At 29.8% G+C, this 21674-nt stretch overlaps 1 protein-coding gene and 1 pseudogene across 2 annotated transcripts; both read right to left on the minus strand.

The window, feature by feature from the left end:
- Positions 1-3955: 3955 nt before the first annotated feature.
- LOC148194778 (uncharacterized) lies at positions 3956-18374 on the minus strand (annotated as a pseudogene).
- LOC124835938 (uncharacterized) lies at positions 18301-19862 on the minus strand. 2 transcript variants are annotated; one of them, XM_047310978.2, is made up of 2 exons: positions 18661-19862; positions 18301-18574 (listed from the first exon to the last, which is right to left on the minus strand). In XM_047310978.2, coding segments are annotated over exons 1-2 (1122 nt in total). In that variant the 5' UTR covers positions 19782-19862; the 3' UTR covers positions 18301-18573. The 2 variants fall into 2 exon arrangements, with proteins under 2 accessions (XP_047166934.1, XP_087953777.1); XM_088097651.1 differs by lacking the exon at positions 18301-18574 and having other exon boundaries at positions 18657-19862.
- Between the last annotated feature and the right edge of the window lie 1812 nt (positions 19863-21674).

The raw sequence follows: 21674 nt of genomic DNA on the forward strand, positions 1-21674 counted from the left end.
TCGGAGAAACAAGCACCAATGAAGGATTCTTGTTAGGATGAATGTAATAGTCGTGTATTGTATCTTGCAGTGATGCGAGAGTAATAGAGGGAGTAGCCATAGAAGGAGAAGAAAAAACAGGAAAACCAAGAATGAAAGGTAGAAGATGAAGATCTGGGCAGTAACATAGTTGGTTGCGGTATAAAAACGCAATATAATTATAAAAATAAAATATAAATATATGAACATAAATGCACAAATATAAACGAAAAAATAATCTCAATCTAATATAAATTAATCAAATTGATTTTAAAACATTCTAATTTTACTTTCTTATATATCTTTGAATTCTATATCTAATTCATGAATTCAAGATAAAATCATGTTAAATATTACTATAAATTTTGACATTTTAGTTATATTGATTTTAAAAAATATATCAATAATTTGTTATTACATGAAAATTTATTAAAATATAAAATAATACAAAGCATAGAGAGTTATGTCAAACTCATGATTAATTTTATACTTTAAGAAGCATATGCAAACTATACATGTTATGAAGAAAAATATAAATAAATATGTGGAAGTAAAACAATAAATCACCTATATTATTCTTTGTGAATGAAAGCTAAATTAACCAATCTATCAGTGTAATAATTTCCTTTACTAAAAAACATAAGAAACTTTGACGTGTATGAGTACAAAAATATATGATTGCAAGGAACTACTCGTTGATCCAAAAACTGACAAATTAAATAATAATCACTTTACCACCATAGTCTCCCAAAGTTCTCCTTCCAAACATATTCCAAAAATATAAATGGTGTCATAAATATTAGCATATGAAGCGAAACAAGGACAATCCATATATACTTACATCATCTATTCACCTTAAGCCAATTAACAGATAAAACTTGTCATATTATGTCTATCAATAAAACTATCTTATCCTCCCTAATTTGAGAATTAAAAATTTTCATTAAAAAAAAATAGAAGTAAATTTACTCATATGCGTCATAGATTTATTCTCAGTCATATATACTAATTTAAAAAATAACAAAACGTAACATAGTTAGATTATGAAAACTACTATAATTTTTTATCATCTAAATAACAGTAATTAGCAAATAACTATCAGACTTAATCTGTGTAACCTAATTTAATACTACAAAAATGTCACTCAATTGCAATTTTTATGTTGGATACTTATTTACATAACGTATCTTTACATACCACGTAAATGTGTGTGTTTTATAATAATGTCAAATATATTTTTGACATAAAAAGTTAAAAATAACTTAGTAAAAATATATTCTCTGTGTTAGTGACTAGACATGAAAGAGTCAAATATTATTTCCGTATTAGTGACTAAACATGAAAGAGATAAATATTTATTTAAGAATTATAAGGGTAAGTATCACTTATTAAAAATCGTAAGGAAGTTAAATATTGATTTTAAAATTAAAAATATAATATCAACGAATTGCAAATGTTAATTTTTCTTTTATTTTTAATATTTATTTTATATTGAATATATATAATCGTATTAAGTGGAACAGCATTGCTTTTCGTTCATCTCTTGTAGGTACTCTCAGTTTCACTGTGATTTTGGTTATAGGTTGACGGTGCAATTATCGTAAAAGATTTGGTTCGACTTATCAAATTCTTCCACCAAATGACCGGGAGCGGCAGCCGTGAAAAGCGTCATAAAGATGGAGTGAAACTTGGGCTTTGCTAATGTTGAAGGGGACATGGTGTCCTATGTATCTAGCTGTGTTCATTACTATTCATTTAATAGTACAAGCACTGTAATCACTGCTCATTCAAATATGGAAGAAGACATATTTTTTTAGATTTGAAGCTTCAGCAGTTGGTCAAGGTAGTAAAGTTATAGATGTGATCAGAAAAACAGGCTACACTATAGACGAGATTAAAGTATGTGAATGTTATACCAGATACAACCTATTTTACCTAACCCTCTACTTCAAAGAGAATCGAGTTAGGGTTTTGGAATATGAGACTGATGAAGATGAAAAGAAAAAAAAAAGAGGGATGGTGAAGAGTTATTAGAATGAGGGTTGGAATTTCAACATGGATTTTTTTAATGATTTTCGTATGTTGTTTGTTTGGATTTTGTTTATTTACAATAATTGAATAATAAAATCTGTTTTCTATGTCTCCAGACAAAGACAAGTCTACAGTCACATAACATCATTGATAGATAATTTGTAAATAAATGAATTAGTATTTTTTTTTAAACTTTGAAATCTTGGCAAGTTCTTGAGTTGAGACACATCATTTGAGCTTTTTAATACATTATATATATATATATATATATATATATATATATATATATATATTTATTGAAACTTTTGATATTGTAATTTTAGCTCTTAGACCCTTGGTTGTGTGGGCAAGATAAAGTCAGATTATATTTACGTGGCGTAGTATCCAAAACTTACTGTTAAAAACAATAATAACTATAGGGTAGCTAGCATCCATGTCATTATGCATCTAGTTTGAAATATGATGTAATTAAATGTCTTTGATATCACCGTTTATATTTTCACATATTTTTTTGTTTTAGAATAAAAAATCTATTAATAAAAAATTTAAACATGTTTTCAGCCTTTTAAATTGGATTATTATTTTTTTCTTTTAACTAAAAATTTGTATTTTATGATTTTTCAAAATTATTATTTTAGTTCCTAAAGGTGGACAATGTTAATAATATAACAAGGATAACATTTAACATTTATTGGCAAATTTAATTTTATGAAATGGTATTTGAATTGTTTACTCCTTACATTCTTTCTTTTGGTCATTTCTTTAAAGTTTTTGTGTCTTAGTTATTTGATTTTTGTGTAATGTTATATATTTTAATCTTAGATATTAAATGAGATTCTTGACGTTAATTATAGGAATTATTTATTTATCATTTGTCACTTAAATTTGATTTAGTCAAATGATTCTTTGATAAAAATTTAAATATGTCTTCAATCTTCCAAATTGGATATACTACTTTCTGTTTATTTGATTTAGAAGAATCATATATTTTTTCCATCCTAAATAGCTCTAAGAACTAGAAGAGTGACTAAGAACTTTCCATTAAATTGGTTTTGGTTGCAACAATTCACAATACTCATCTTTTGCATTTTCCATCAGGGTCTTCTTGAAAAGGTAACAGTTTAGTTTAAGGAAGCTAGACAAACTTTTCTAATCATTTATAATTGTGATGCTACTTCACTCTTTAGTGATAATCTAAGGATAACAGGCATCATGAAGGAGTGTCATGAGTTGACACTGTGATATTTTGATTCTAATACAAAGATTTTCGTTAGTTTTATAATTATTATTACTTTTATCAATATTTTGGACTGTGAGAGTGAATAGGAAAGATTAATCCTTGAAGATGTGCTAAAGATAAAAATTCAAATAACAATCTCATAAAAGTAATGTTGCTAATATTGTCTAACATTAAAAATTAAAAACAACATTTCGAAAAATCAAAGGATCAAAAGAATAAAACTTTAATTAGAGAGCAAATTAACAATGTAAAAATTTAAAGATCTTAAAACTTATTTAAACCTTTAATAAATTTTAAAAAAATTATATTATAACAAATGTTAAATGAATAATCTTTTGTCACATTATATCAATAATTTGGTGAACTAAAAACAACCTTTTATAAAATTAATCGAGTAAAGATACAAGGCTTAATTACCTACTTAGTCCCCATGTTCAGAGGTAATTTGCTGTTTAGTACCCGGTTTTAAAAATGTAGACATTAAGTCTCAAAATTGTCAAAATTGTATGAATTGAGTCCCTTCCGTTAAATGGCACAAACGGAGTTAACTTCCTAGCTGACGTGGCAGAGGAATCTTCATTGTTTTTCTTCTCTCATCTGATTTTCCTGAAATGCCCCAGTTTTCTCTCTCTTTCCTATATTTTTATTAAATATTTATTTTTTTTCTCTCTCTTTCCTCCGCAACCTCTACCTCCAAACAACCACTTCTCTGATGAGTTCCTTCGCTTGTCTCACTTGCCCTTGTTCGTCTCACTCACTTGGATTATCCTCCAACAACTTCTCCGGTCAAATTCTTTTCTTCGTCAACAACTTAACCCACCTCACTGGCCTCTTCTTGGAACACAACGCCAGCAGGAAACGTAGATCTCTGTGGCTCACCGTTGAAGGCTTGAAACCCCTTCTTCCCGCTCTGGCGCCGTCTCCCTCCTCCAATTCGACCCCGGCCACGACGGTGGGGCAGGTGTGTTCGGAAACGTGAAATCCGAGGTTGATGTTTGAGGGTCTGGTTTCGGAGTGTGGTGATCTTATTTGGGGTTTGGACTCAATTTTGAAACGGGAGAATTGGTGTTCCGTGGAAGTAGTTGGGCAGTCGAAAAAGTCAGAGAAAAAATGGTCCATTATTGCAGATGAGTGAGAAGTTGAAGATTGGGAACAGATGGAGTTTGATTCAGATGAGGTGAGATTTGGTTCCTCAAATAGAAAAGAGAAGTTATTTTTGGTGACATCAGAAGAGGAAGAGGGTGTGATCGGAAGAGGAGAGAGTTGTCCGAGAAGGTGCAGTTTTATTTGATTGAAAGCAGAAAGTTGAAGAGGTTTGCCATACAGCTGTTGAAAATATACTGTTATATTGTTATTAAATTTTCAACATGCTAGTTTTTTTATTTGAAAACAATGTTCCTCTGTAAATAAAAAGAAACAGCAAAAAAGTGAAAATCGTGAAACTTATTTGTTAGTGTTCTTTTGTAAAAGAAATTCTTTTTTTTTGTGTTTGTTGCAATTATTAAAATTAAAAAATATAAATAATTGAAATTCGGACAAAAATACATTTTCTTAATTATATTATAATACAAAACATGTATGTGATATAAAACTAATCAAATCAGTTTTGCATTTTAAAATTCTATAAGAATGTGTCGTTTCAGGAAAATGAGAGAGAAGATTAAAAAAGAAGAAAATAAGAGAGATTAAAAAAGAGAGATTAAAAAAGAGAGAAAAGGATGGGGCATTTCAGGAAAATCAGAGGAGAGAGAAGCAAAAAATTAAGATTCCTCCGCCACGTCAGCTGGAGTTAACTCCGTTTGTGCCCATTTAAACGGAAGGGACTCAATTCATACAATTTTGACAATTTTGAGACTTAATGTCTACATTTTTAAAACTGGGTACTAAACAGCAAATTACCTCTGAACATGGGGACTAAGTAGGTAATTAAGCCAAGATACAAATATTAGTTGAAGAATCCAAATAAATAGAAACCAATTTAAAATAAGTGTAAAAGACATTAATATCAACCATAAGAAAAAATATTTTGAAATATGATATCATAAAAAAAATCCTTGTATATATATATATATATATATATATATATATATATATATATATATATATATATATATAACATACGTATCGTTTTTCATTAACTTATTATTTATTTATTATTATTATAAGAACGTATTCTTAATTCAATGAAAGAAAAAAGATATTGGATCAAAATGTTTTAGAAGAATGTGTTAACTTATATATAATAGAGTTTTATAGAATATGATATCTGGGGTGGTGTAAATGTGTTGTTAATCTCTTTCTTTTTTTCTTGGAGTTCCAGACAAAAGTACAAAATGCACAACCTAATATGACGCAGTCACTTTCTGTTGTCCTGATAACCTACATAAACCATAGCTAGCTTCCGCATTTTTCTGTACCTAACCAAACATACAGAAATCGTACACTTCAGCAACCACTACCAAGTACCACCTTATATGTGTGTCATGTTTCATCTTATCTCAAAGAAACTCTCTCTCTCTCTGATTCTCGCTCTCTCGAGGTTATTATAATTATGACTGAATGTGCTTTTTCAAGGCAATCATTCTCTCTAATCTACATCCCTACCCTGCTCAAGGTTATATTATAACTGCGCCTCTGCATTGTTCTTTCAATCAGTTTTTTCAGACATTTTAATGAATACTAGCTTTTTCAGTGAAATAACTGTATTTGAATAATTTTTTCTTTAATGCCATGAAAGAGATGTTCTTCTTTCTTGTCCTTTTATAATTTCTGTTCCGACTCGGTTAAATTTAGTTTCTTCTCTGATCAAGTCTCAACTCTCAACACCTGGAGTACAGTGTTTCACTGTTTTGTGCATGACACGCATTCCCTAATAATTTGCTACGATCAAGTTTGTTTCTCTCCTGGTATGTCCTTCGTCATTTGTACCACGAGTTTCTTTCTTTTTCTTTCTTAGTCAGTCACTGAAAAAGACTTACACTGTTCTGTGTTTTTACATAATGCTCTTCCATATACCATTTCTGTAATAGCATAAACAAACAACTTTCTATGATAAGTTTGCTTTCTCTTCCTTTATGATCCGTTATCTTCATATTCTATATTGAGTCATTGAAGAAAGGAAAAAACATTTGTGAATCCATTTTGCTATAAGTAAATTCCAAGCCAAGGATTTAATAAACCAGAAATTATCAGAAAATGAACTTACTGATTATAGTAGAAGCATGAACAATTTTCTATTTAATTAAGCAACTTTTATCTGTCTATTTTGGATTATGTCACATTGTATATAATCTCCGCCATAGCCAGATAACGTCATAATCATTTACCTTTTCTCATTTCGTGGGTTTTAAATTCTAAAATTTCTGATATTTTTCTTGTGGTGACATAATTATTGCTTTGAAATTTAGTCACTTATTCTGAAAGATGCATAAACCTGGGGAGCTGATCACTCTATTTGCATTGGAATCACGTGTTCATGGTAAGTAGTAGTTAAAATTCTTCACTGTGATCTCCATACTCCTTTTTTCCACTGCTTCTACTTTGCTATAGAACGTTGACTTAATGATTTACTTATTATTATAACCTTAATTAATATTTTCTATAATCTTAAGGATCCTCTCGTTATTTTTATTTGTCAGCAACACTATATTTATTTAAATTTTTCTTGAGTAGTCCTTTCAAATGAGCATTTGCAAATGGTGAATGTAAAGAGCTTCGGGCATAGAGAATCAACTCAATCCAAAACTAAAACTTCTGCTATAATAAGAAAATTTGTAAATCTTAATGCAGGACTTAAAAGTAGAAACACTAATAGAAAATACTCAAACGGAATCCAAATCCAACAGGGTCTTCATCTACTGCAACACAGTTGTAGTAACTAGCATATTTTGCTATGGATTAATGTCCTCTGCAAATAAAACATAAAATGAAAGCTAGCTGTTAGTAGAAAATGAAAAACTAGCAGTGGAAACCAATATTTTGATCAAAACATGGTACACTAATAACCTTTCTTGTTATTTTTTTTATCACTAACCCATATTAAAGAATTTATAGCAGTTGATACACATGCATGCTTAACAAACTGAGCTTCACATTAACAATTTCTTGTTATATTGATACAAACATAGCAAATTTTAACTTCCACAATCATTTTTAAAGACCCTTTCATTCGTTTCCAATACAAAATATTATATTTTACCCCTCTTATATAAAAGTATGAACAAAATCAATTCCGATAGTTAAAATGATTTGCAAATTACCTATTTATCTAATATTTATCATAGATGACTTTTGATGTAACTAGAGTAAAATACAAGGACACATCTAAAATACTGCATCAACCTTTATCATTTAAGAAAAAAAAGGGGCAGTGAAGAAATTAGGAGACGGGAAATGAGTTGAAGATAGGTAAACCACAAAATGGTTTCAATGAGAAAAACAAAGAAAGAGGGAAATAGCACGGGGCAGGTCCCCAAATAGCATATAATATAAGATTGCTTTAAGTACTAATAACGAATACTAAATTTAACTAATTACCAGTTGTTGTTTATCATTGCGTTAAAGAGTCATAAAATTATTTAATATAAATACTTTTGAACAAAATAAGAAACTATGTATTCCTTCTTCATTCAAACAATACAACAAACAAAATCATGTTTGATTTTGAAGAAAAATATATAAAAGAAATAAATTGAAAAATGGTAAGAAATAAAGTAATTATTCAGTAAATTTAAGATAAAAAATATGCAAAGTACTTTACAAATTTGTGTATTTTAATTAATATAATAGGAAATAAAAAATAAAAAACTGAAAATGGCAGAATGAATTCCATTGTTTATTTAAATTAAATTTTCTTATTTTTTTCTGTCAATTAAAACAATAAATTAATTTTATCTCGTGGAACAATCCCGTTTCCTACATTAGGTAGATAGGAAAAATAGGTCAGTGAAATAAACAGAATATGCTAAGAGATTATTTTTATTATGACTCAAACGTAAAAGTTGAAAAAACTTAAGAAAGCGACATTGAACTGATTAAATAAAAGAAAAATTAGAAGATAGATTGAAAGACTTTAGGATGAGATGGACGTAGGTAATGATACTGTGGAAATTTGTACCTGCCCATGTCACCATGCCACAGTGATGCAGACATTTGGGGTTTATATATTCACGTAAATCAATTTTTCTTTCACACTCGTAAGAAAATTCGTGTTGACAACTACAAGATCGTGGGTTTCGACCAGTTGAAAGAGCACACTATAATTAATAATATGTGGACATATGTTGTGCTCTTAGGATGTTTTTAAGGTTAACTACTTTTAATTAAGATGGTTAATTGGTGGTCTATATAGGGTTTTATTTTTTATATAGTATGCAAATAAAGTAGTAAGAAATAATATAATATTTTTTTACTTTTTCTTTTCAATCAAACAAATTTTATGTACTCCATTTTCACGTTTTTTTCCATACCTATGTTTTTCTTCTTCTATCAAACAAAACATAACATTGATATCTTTTAAACATAAAATTTGCAAAATTACGATTGGATAACAAACGGATTTCTAATTTTAAATGAAAATGGTTAGGTCAGTATCCTGTTCTGCAAATGAATTAGGTCATGTTTAAAAGAGTTTATAATGTTTTATCGCCATATATTATTTATTTATTTTAATAATAAATATAGTTTATTTATGTTTTATGAAATATAATTTTTCATCATAAATTTTATGGTTTTCTATGTTTTGTATTTATTTAATTTTTTTATTTTAATAAAATTTTATGTAATGATAAATTATCAATAAATTTTGTCTTGAGATGTTAATATTTATAGTGGTAGCTTATTTGAAAACGAATTCATGTGATGAAAAATACAATAATTTTTGGGAGAAATGTGACGAAGAGATGATTTCCAAACTCAGCCCAAGAAGACAGGCAGGATAATGAAAAAAAAAGTCGAATTCTTGAAGGATAGCCTAACGTCTAAGCTTTAGGTCGTTAAGACCTTGCTCATTTGAATGGATTTGGGGAGAGTGATTGAATGAATTTGAGAGGATTTGAAAGTAAATTTTGTAATTGTTTATTTGAGTGAATTTGGAGGAGAGAGTGAATTTAAAAGTAAAGTTTGTCAGAATTAGTATAAAATTTCCTCTCATTTATTAGGCCTAAAAGAATATTTTTTATTAGTAATATATTTTAAAAATGAAGAAATTTAATAATACAACTTACTAAGAAGAGTAACTGGATCTTTCTTCTTATTGATTGGTCCCTCGTCTTCCCTCCTTGAAATGTGTATTGGTCACTTACAAATTAATATGACTATTTAATAAGCAATTATTCATGTGAAGAGTCTTGAAGAAAATGTTACTAATTAAGTTATAATAAATTTCATAAATTATTTTTTATAGATTGAAAAGGGCATCATTTAAAGTTTATTTAATTGTTCGGCCAGTCCTAAATGCTGGTGGGTAAAGTTAGTAATTTATAACGTGAAACTTAATTTACCCTAAAAACATGTTTTATTTTCATACTATAAGTAACTTTTTCTTTGTACTTTTAACTTGTCTTGAAAATTCAATGTTGTGAAATTGAAGTTGATTGTTGTTAATTCTAGAATCTTGGGTGTGGCTATTGAAGTGAAGTTAGCTGTAATTAATGGGTAAGGTTAATAAGTCGATTTGAACGTTGGGTGGTAGCAGTGTTATAAAGATTGTAAAACATAGCATGTAAAGTTGAAGGCAATGGGCTTTTGGTCCTATTTAATTTGTTCTAGGTATTAAAAGCTAGGCAAGTGGTAGCTCTAGTCTCTTTCTATGTGGCAGTTGCAATGTGTTATAAGACATGTCGTTTGGATGAAGAGGACCAACTCTACTGATGTGAAACACGACCACAAATATGCTTAAACCTCTTCAAAATATGTTGTCGGCATGATTTTTTCTCTTACAATGGATGGAGAATGAGTACACCACTTTCTCCACATTCTATCCTTTTCTTTCTATTATATATCCTTTCCGGCTTATTGCTGCTTTCATCACAATAGGATCTTATTAATCCAATGCTATATATACTTTTTCTTCCACTTCTTTCTCCATAATTAAAAACGTGATCATCTTCCATGTTGCATGCCACTTATAAATAATCTAACATACCAAAGTTGTTATCACTCACATCTTGAAATTAATTCTAAAGATATTATACTTTCTTTCATAAATTCTGTGCCTAAAACATCTCAAACTTAATTAGACCATATTTATGTTGATAGTGAAATTTGCAACCATGTAGACGAAGAAGCTCAGGTAATTTGAGCTACAATGTAAGAGTCAATAGTAAGAGGGATTTGGTAAACAATTCTTATTAGTCAGATTAAGATTAGAATTTGTCTATAGTTAATTAGTATTCTCTTAGGATTTTACAGTATTATGTTGGACTGTTCTCTTACATTAATTAGAAATAAAAATAATTTATAAAAAACACTAAACGTAACAATTTAATAAATTGTTTTTTCAAAATAAAGCTTAAAATCTACTTTATTAAAATGATATTAAAATTATTGAAATTTATACTAATGAAATTTATTATTTTTTGAGATATTATGTCATTCCTTATTAAATTTTCAATTATGTCTATGTTACCAAAATATATATATATATATATATATATATATATATATATATATATATATATATATATATATATATATATATATATATATACTCAATTAACACACATTTGAAATAAATTAAAATTAAAGATAAAAAGAATATTAAAAACTAGCCACCATTAAGTCTCACTTCCGGTATAAATAAAGTCAAATTATAATATATATAAGTGGCATGTAAACTTCACCTTACAAACTAATTTTGTTATTTTTAAAAATAACTTTTAGTATAGTATCAGAGTCATGGTTGGAGCTTAGAGCCTGTCCTAGCGAGATATTCTATCTTCTCTAGTTACACAACTTAAAAAAACTTGTTTAGTAGTGTACAACCTTTAAACACATTTATTTGAAAAGGTCATCTTTCAATGTTATAGAAATGTCTAAGATTAATCCAACCTTCTTTCATTCTCGAGTTTTCCAAATCTATGTTATATATGACAACATTGGTGTTACATTTGAGAGTCACCGGGTTATAATAATGTTAAGCTTTATTTTATTTGGATGTATAAATAAGCATTTCTTGTATGTGATTTATTTGTATATTTGTTAATAAAACTATTTCATAACTTTTTATTAGTTCATACATATTTTAATTAAAGCATTATATACAAAAAAGACCATTAACTCGTTGATAAAATATTCCATACTTTTATTACTAAACTCACTTTATAGTAAACTCGAAAGTCTATTGAGTTTCTTTTTTCTTCATTTTTTGTAATTAGCATCTTTGATTCTTCGGTGGTCCAAAATATTTTACAAGTTTTGAGTTTTTTTGACAGATTATAAAACTAATATTCACTTTGAAACTGAATTAAACTTAAAGTTTGTAGTTTCTTTCCTTTTGTCACTGCAGATATGGTTAAGAATTTAAGTATGATTCTAAATTTTATATTATATATGAATATTATATGAAAATTATGAGAAAATTGAGACCCCTCACTGAATTACACGTATTAGATTTATTGGGGTAATGAATAAATTTGAGTAGCATGTGTGGTTCACTTGAATCACTTCCCACCTTCTAATTACACTGTAACAACTTGGTATATATCTTCTCGAAAGACTGTCTAGTTTTGACTAGCAGACTTCATCTGCAGGTAGAATTAGTTTCAAGTCAAAATCTTATGCAAAATGTAGAACTGTCATCTTGTTTTTTTTTTAACGAAATGAATATATAGGATGTTCGTATTGTCTATTTTCTTTCCTTCTTTTCCCTTTTGTTTTATGCTCACTCTTAATTGAACAAGGTTATTACTAGTTCTGCTCTTCAGATTAATTTCTATAATTGACCATTAACTAAATATAAATTTTGTTTGGCATGCTAAAAGAAAAGAACATCACAGGGGCGCATCTGATTTTACTATGGTTGGATCTTTTGGTCGTATGAAACATTTAGACCATGGTAGTACGTGTTGTTGCTTGGGCTTGAGAAAGCAATGGATAGGGTAGGTAAATTTGAACCACTTCACTCGGGCATCTGTCCTATTATTTAATGCTTGACTGTCAACTTTGGGACAAATTTATACAATGGAAAATGATGCCTGAATACATATTTCTACACTAATCATATTATCAAGGTTAAAAATATATTTTGTTTCTTTTATATTTATTTTCATTGTTTACTTATTTTTAAATATTGTGATATTTTATCTTTCAAACTAATCATTCTTGTTCTTTTAAATACGTTAGAACACTCCTAGTGTTCTAGTATAATGATATATTTTTTTCTGATAAAAATAAATTGTTGCTCTTTTAAAATATATATTTTTGTTAACTTTCATAGTTTTTTTTATTGGTTGGAAATATTTTTATTAGATATATTAATCAGATTTTCTATTAATTAATGAGATATGAGTTTTCTTATGATATATCTTAACCTATTTTTATTTTTTTTAGAACTTTTTTAATGGGAAGACGGATCACTTTGATATATGAGTTGAGTTGTATAAAAGAATTGATACATCTTAAAACTCAATACTTTTTAATTTCTGTTTTTTACGGACATTTAGGTTTTTAACTTATATGTCTACTTCTAACAATTTTAAATTCGTTAATGTAATATTCTTTTTATTATTCATATTATTTTATTTCTTTATTATGAAAGAAATACAAGATTATGTTCAGCGTTTTCCTTCAAAGACAAAGGCATGAAAATGTTTTTTTTTTCACCCAATCAAGCTATCCTCTTCCACTTGATTCTGTTTTCTTCCCTTGACTCCAGTATTCCTTTTTAGCATAACAAACCAAAGTTTTCCATTCAATGGGTTTCAAAGTTATCAGTAACAGCATTGAAGCCAGTCATTTCACAGTCACACGCTCACATACACGTAACTTGTAACTCACTGATGTTTGAAAATGAAAATAGTAAAAAGAAAATCAATACAACGTTGTTCAAGTGTTGATATGATTGCTTTAACTAAATCGTGAGTGTTTGTCAGTACAATACGAGAAAGAACGAACCAATTGAATCTGTGTGGGGTTGGAGATAAAGTGAGTAAAGAAATTTCCTTTCGGAAGCGGGACATCAATGGGGAAAAAATTAGCTTGGATTTCCATTTCCAATTCTGGAGCAAAAATTTGGAGGAAACAATGAGGGGGATTGTGCATAAGACGTTTAAAGGTTAGGGCATTCATATACTTTAAGTTACGTTTCAATTTCTTAATATTATTTTTTCTGTTTATTATAAAATTTAGAGTTTGAGGCTTAATTTCATCTTACTCATCAATATGTATATATAGTAATAGAAAGACAAGAAGGGTACGTTAGAGAGGTAGTGAAATATACATATTTTGGGAAAAAAGAAGAAGCCATATTGGTGCTAAGAGTTCTTTTGGTCAATATGTGCTAACACGAGTTCACTAGTGTCGTACCAGGGAACTCACTCTGCTGTTGCAGCATTTATATCTCATTTCTTCTTCCTGTCAAAATCATGCAGTGTTGAACATGACAGATCCTTAGGAACGCTACAAGTAAAACTTCACTACGATCGAACCATATAGCTACACATAATATATATATATATATATATATGAAGTTCCTTGCAATAGCTACACTGTTTTAACATGTAAAGAATAAATGTAATATTTCTTGTCCTTAAAAATTACTGAAAAGCTGCTATATTTATAACAACAATTTATTTCGCATCCCTTTCATGTGAATGCTACTTGTCACTTCTTTATTTTGTTAGTTCTTTTAGACCAAACTAGTATTTTTGTTTTGAACTGAAAGAATAGAAGACTTTATAACGACGAAAACAAAGTTTCATAGAACATAATCTTCGATTATTTTTGTCTGATTCCTGTCATTAATTTCCATTGCTTCGTTGTAAATAAATATATATGCACCAATAACGGAAAAAATATAAAGCATTTTTTAAGTATATAACTTTAAGGCACAACTAATTTCTAAAAGTAGGGGAATATACAACTAGGGTCGCACCAGAATTATTTAGTGTAGCCTCATGATTAGACACAATTCTTGTACTGAAAAATTATTTAACTTCATTAATATCTGAATGCATCAAAACAGCTACAGTAATATGGTTAAATTTATACATTGGAATAGATGGTATAATATTTCAACATTATTCTTAATAAAATTATATTAATTTACAATTTTTCATAGTGAAATAGAAATTTATAATTAGATTTTTTTTTAACAAAATACAACTAAAATATTTCGATTAATGGAGAACGGACTTTCAGTAATGAGACTTTGATGTCAAATCAAACGTGTTTCATAATTTATATAGCATGAATCTCTGTTGCGTATTATTGCAATCTTATTTGTTAGGTTAAACTTGTAAGGTAGTGTTTGACATGTTCTTGATATGAAATAAAGTTGTATGTTTTTATTGTATCTTTATTTTATTAAAATTTGGAAATGCACAGATTTAATCTTTCTTTCTACTTTTTTTTTTCCTTTTTCAAATGCAATGTATAGTAATAGAAAGATAAGCACATCTTGTCCTTGTTTTTAAAACTGAATATACATTGTTTATGTAGTCAATGCAGGTTTTTTTTATTTTTATCAATGTAACTACTGTAAGAGGTTGAGATAATTTGCAATTGCACTTAAAAAGTAAAAATAGCTTTAGAAAGCTAGTGACCAAGAGCCATGAGAGACTGGGGAGTTACTCGTGTAGGTAAAAATGGCGAAAATGTAAACAAAAACACGTTGGCTTACTGTTATGCTTCACTTTGTTTAAATATGTCTCAACAAAACTATCTGTTATTTATTTTAGCCCTAGACACCGAATATTGCTGGAAGTTTTAATCAATACAAAACTTTCAAAAGTAAATGTTAGAAATAAATGCATAACCTATGAACCAGTTCATCATTAGTATTCATATAACTCATGGTTTTTGTGGTTAAACTTCAATTCCATGACAACTGATATTAAAATAAACCTTTGTTAACACTTGTAATATGTCATGGCCTTCATCGCATTATTTTCGATTCTTCTTTATGCTCAACCATTACAACTTCATTTTCTTATCAAATAATTATTTGTTTTCAAACTATGATAAATTCCACTAAACATTCGTACCTCAGGAAAACAAAATCAATAAACAAGAAGCATCAGACAATAAAGAATGTCTTAGAATTAGATTTTTGGATGGACCATGTTTTCCTTTTTGTATTTATAAATATTTACCACTTTAATCATAAAAAATCTCCACTTTAACATCTTATTAAATGAAAGAATTTGTACAATAAAAATAAAACAATTTATCTTTTATTCCCCTTTCAACCAATGTCTTATTGCAAATGGTCAAACGAGGGAATGGTTCTCTGAAATGCTTTTAGCACTCAGTGAATTCCAGCACAATTTGCACTAATCAGTCATCAATATTTACATCCGTAGCATTTGACAATCATAAATCTTATTTTTGTAGGTTAATTTAGAAAGATTCAGTTAGACTTAAATTTCTTTGTTTCTGTTACTGCTATTTTATATTCATTGTGGAAGTTTACCCTTTGATCTTAATTAGTAGTGATTTAAACTTTTTAATCCATGAGAAGAGTTCCTTCCAAAAATTAGCTATAAGAAGAGCTGTAAAGGTTTTTTAACTTTAATTGTTGGAATATAAGGTTTGAGAGAAAAGTGTTCAAGTCACAAATCAACTTGTCACTAGTCACAGTCTGTGCAGTAACATGCATAGCAGTAAATGATACTAGGAATCAACATAAACACTTTTATTATTATGTATCAATCTTACACTTTTCTGTCAGTAAAGTCTACCTGATGCTGTTTTTAAGTTAAACAGAAAACTTTGACCATTGGTTTTATAGAGGTTTTGGAAATGAGATGCATTTATATAATATACAGGATTTAATTCCCGTAAAAACGATGAAATATATGGTGGGAAAATAACGATATGTATGTCACTAAATTAATTCAAATCAAGGTTGAACATATTATCTTGCCATTGATCAAGATTGCAAGAAACCCTACATTAGCAGAAAAGGCGAAAACATGCACCTACAGAACAGGCGAAAACATGCACCTAAGATAGCAAGCCTGTATAAAAATTTCGAATTTAAGAATAATTAATAGGTCAGTAATACCTTATATTGCTGTAACCCTTGATATCCTTTCATTTTCACAATTCCTTACATAATTAGGGCTTCTGGTCGTAGAGCCCTCCATTGTGTTTGTCATCAAAATATGTAAAATTCCAAATGGATATCCTGTCAAAATGGAGAAGCTAACTCAGATTGAACATTTACATCCAACATTCTTTATCTTACTTATGATCACGAACAGAATCACTCATCTGTTTCTTTTTCCATAAAGCCATCTCATGTTGGGCTGTAGGTTCAAGAACATTTAATTCCATACACAGAATCAATTTAACTTACTTGTGAGTGACTTGCTCAGTACATAATCAACCGCTAAACAGCTAAGTTTGTTAACCCTGTAAGCTATCACAATAAAAGCTGTAGAATAGTGACAAGGTTCAAAACACAACAAATAGAGCTATCTCTTGTAACAAGAATACTTAGCATGAATATCATTTTGTAGGAAGGTGTAGAATTAGAATTACATAGGATTTCCACCCACCTGGGCGCATACCTTCAAGTGATTATGTCATGTGCATGTAACTTATATGTGTCATAAGTTCAAAACGTGGTAACAACTTCTGATACACCAAAATATTATTTGCACAGTATATGAAAACCTTAAGAAACTGTAAGAGATCATTAGGTCATCATATAATTACACCATCAGACTTCTAAGAAATTATGTTCGCAATGGTATTGAACATTCATGCTCCATCTGAACATCAGTAATATGCTGATTCAAGTTCCATTTCTTGTAGAACCTAATATAATGAGGAGGCATAAAATTGAAAATGGAAACAGAAACAGAAACTGCATACAGTACAAGAGAGTATTGTCGTTGCAGTATAATTTGTGTACACAGTAATAGCAATTTGACTGCATGTACTCCTAAGCCCTAAGCATTCCATTTTGTTCTTGTTCATAAACTCAATAGCAAATATTGTTACCAAAATATGGAAGGCCGTATGAAAACATCTTGCTAGCCCAAAGGATTGTAGCAATTTATCTATGACCTCTGAAATGAGATCAGAAGATCCATCCCTTTGAATACGAGAAACTTGGCATAAAAACATTATGGATAAAGTTGAGTCATATTCATCTTCAGAAGGCTTAAATTCCAAGAATTATGAATACTTCAACAATGCATATGCAAGATTGACACATAATTAGTACCCGGTGTTTCTTACCCATAGTTTTACATTCAGATGAGTAAGGGTTTGAACATAAACTTTTCAATAGTTGTTTACCAAATTAACAGAAAAAAAAAGGTTAACATTCTTCACTATATGTTCTGTGATTATAAAATCAACATAATTACACACCAAACCCTCCATTGTAACTAATGATATTTATGTGCATCGAGTTTGCTTCAGAGAAGCTACAAAAATAGGATGGTTTTAATTTGAGATTTCAACTTTGAAATTAAATTCAGTTTGAAAAAAACAGCATGCCTAGTGATATTCTCTGTATGATGTTCACAGAGCTTTTGTGAAATATGTGGTTGACTTCTGTTTAGCCTTGCTTGAATCGGGGAAGCTGAAAGAGTTAATATAAATTAGCAAATCCCTACATCTATAAGGCTAACTGCAGACAAAAGCTGAAATTTCGTAGTTTTTTCCTGATCCATGTAAGCCCTTCCGCCCAAAGTACATAATTTCTTTTCACCATTAAGGACTAACCAATAACATAGAAAAAGAAACTAAAAGCATAAAGCTGCCGGCGAGTGACTTCATGACTTTTGATAATACTTGTTCAATCAAACTTTAAATATTAGACAGATATAATACACGCAGGACGCAGCAAACCTGTATACGAACTTTCACTTGCCATTGGCTGCTTATCAGCAAGAATCAGTACAAACATTGTAAAATGGGAATATAGGGCAGAAAAAAGTTGCTGATAGAGAGAAGAAACACAGAACTATGAGATGATGATTACAAGGCAAAGCACACTCGAGGATTTCATTCTGATCAGATTTTACCGAAAACTAGCACAGTTATGTCGACTCTGATTGATGCACTCCTCCCAAGAATTTCCAAAGGTTTGAATGAAGCTCTACAAATCTGGACGCATAAATCACTAAACTCCATCACAAATTCAAAAGCTCTAGCGGTGATTTTAAAAGAAGAATTAAAAATTTAAAACTTACCACGGGTTCATGAAACATGTAGATAGGTTCATGGTTCCTATTGAACAAAAGTTGGAGTATCCAGTAAAGGCCCCATTAGTGTCCCAGTCTGGAGTGGAATAGGGTAGCAAGGGGCACACATTGTTGTTGAAACTTGCATCCCTAGGGATCACAAGGTTTTGGCTTTGGTTTTGGTTTTGGTTTTGGTGATGAGAAGCCATCACAGTTGACGGCTTCATATTCCTTTTAATCATAATAGATTCTTCAATGACGTCAAAGCCATCTCTGGGTGCTTCATTATGAATGAGAAAAGGGTTATAAGGCTGAACCCATCTCGCGTAAGCTTCAGGTTCAGGCAGAATGGATGACCTCAATTGGTGCAGCATTTGAGTGTTTGCAGTTACAGGGCACCTTTCATCAAAGTCTTGCTGCACCCTTCTAGTGCTACACATTTTGTAGCAAGTCCTCTCTCTTGCTCTTGCTCTTGCCCTTTCCCTTGACTCCTTTTTGGTCTGAACACAAGCATCATCCTTCTGTGCCGATTTTGACTTCCTCCCTTTGGAACCATCAACCCCACTACCCGCCAATGATTTGTTGTTATTTGAATCCACAGAAGCGTCGCGGGAACACTTGTCACCCCCACTAATACTGCCGCTATGCTTACTTTGGGCTAGTTCTTTGATCGCATTCTCAGACTTTGTGAAAAGCCACTCAAGGGTGTTACTTGGTTTGTCAAACTCTAACATGTCCTGAAGATCAAAGAACTTGCGGGCTATTTCACTTGATAATCTCACCCTACGGTCCCTCAAACCCTGAGATGTGTGAATCTTACTGTGCCTGTCTTTCTTTGCTATGGCTGGTTTCTGGGTCAGAAAATTGGACATGCTACCATTGTGGGAACCATAGTTAGTGTTTGCATCTTGTTCAAGAATGGCAGTGCAGTCAGCAACTGCAAAATTAGCAACAGTCTCTTCAGGAAATGGAGGATCATGGGTGATGGGTGTGAAGGGAACAAGAAGAGGGTCATCAAAAAGGGTGTTGCTTGCAAAATCATTTTCAGGATCAATGAGAAAAGGAAGGATAGGGTAAGAAGAAGAAGGGAAGTTTGGAAAAAGGTTGGAGTCATATGTGGAAGAGAACATCTGCAGATTGGAACCAATTTCAGTGGGTGAAAACCCTAGCTATTGTGCAACGAGTAAAAAGATCACAATTATAACACAGAGGTAGCTTCTCTGCTCCTACTTAACGGTCCAAGTACAGTCCTACTACTCTTATATAATCATTTTCTGAGATTCCCTATCTCTATCTTTGAAAGGAGACTAGCCACTAGTGCGAAGTACTACTATCATGACCATTAAAAACTTTTTTTTTTTAATTTTTAATGAGAAGTTTGTGTTGTTGAGGAAAATGAGGACAACGGAAAGGGAGATTTAGTTTACGCCAATGAAGTACTTTGATCATAGTTTCATTTATTTTGTGAATACAACTATATTATTACCAATCTGGGTTAGGGCAGATGAGAAAATATGGCTCAGCCATTACAACAGCACATCGATCAGAAGGACACAAATAATTTCTTGGTTTGTGCCAAGAACCATCCCATTCGCCAACTGTTCATGTAAACAATGTCTTAAGTTTGAATCTTACAAACAAATCAACAAAAAAACAACTCTCTTTACACTGATTACTCGTAAAATGCCAATAGATGTTTTATATTAATGTCATGATAACCCAAAAATAACATCATATTAAACATTGTCGACAATGTTGCGCAAAACATTAAGTTACAAACATAACATAAGTATTCTTTAGAGACGAATTCAATACAACATAAAAGATAGCGAAGAATGCGAGGAAGAGAAGGATGGTACGTGGAAAAAGTTGAGAAAAAGTGGTTAATGGGGGATGGTGTGGTTTGGGTTTTATATTAGATGATTCATTGAGTTTTAACTGTAGTTTTGAAAAAAAGTGAATATAGCCCTAACATTGTGGATCTAATTTTGATGGGTTTTATCCGAAAGGTAATGAAGTTTCGAAGTTGAGCCGTACAGGAAGTGTAAAGGTAGGTGAGAGATTGTAATAGCTTCTCAGCTGTTTCTTCCGTAAAAACTCAACCGCAAATATACAAACTCGTCAGGAAAAATACGGTAACATTTTCATTTTCTGAAAAAGCTGAATACAGTACAAATTGACTAAAAACTTGGCGTTCTTTTTGAAAGCGCCCACATAACTTTATTTCAATCCCGAAGAAAGCTCATTCATCTCTCTGACAGCGATTGCAACCTCCCTGGATACATAATACTCTATTTATTTTTAAATTTAAGATCATGTTCATTTTTCTTATCTAACTTTTAATTAGTTTTTATACATATTGGTATGGAAATGAAATTAATAAAAAGGAAATTTCATAACTTTTATAAAAAATAATATAAAACTTATTGTTTTTTTTTCTCAAAAACACCATAGATAACAATTATAAACAAACTAAGACTTAATTTTATATAAATTTAATTATTTTTATCCTTAAATTATTATTATTATGTATTTCAAATTTTATAAAACAAATAAAAATAATAATATTATGATCAAAATTATTCTTATTTATTTTTATTGTAAGATAAACTACACTTATTTTGATGAAATTATGTAAATTATACTTAAACTCTTGTTTTTAGTTTTAAAATTGGCATTCATTCTTTTAAATTTTAAATAAAACGAATTCTCAGAAGACAGCTATAAATACAATGATCAACTATAAATAGGAAAACAAAGAAAATGACATCAATACAACTACCATATTAGTTTAGTTATGAAAAATCTTATATAGCTTAGATTTATCGTGTCTTGGTATTTATATTAGCAAGATAGAAAAATATTGTTATATATTTCACTTTGTAAAGTCATGTCTTTGAAATAAATCGTTATATATCTTCTTATCCTGAGTTAATTTTTAAAATTTATCTTTATTTATTTATACTTAAAAGTGAAAATAATCAATATTTGATTATTGAAAATCATTAAAAGTTTCTTAAAGC

This window comes from Vigna umbellata, chromosome 8, assembly GCF_029865625.1.
Source record: "Vigna umbellata cultivar VRB3 chromosome 8, Vumbellata_1.0, whole genome shotgun sequence".
Classification (NCBI taxonomy): Eukaryota; Viridiplantae; Streptophyta; class Magnoliopsida; order Fabales; family Fabaceae; genus Vigna; species Vigna umbellata.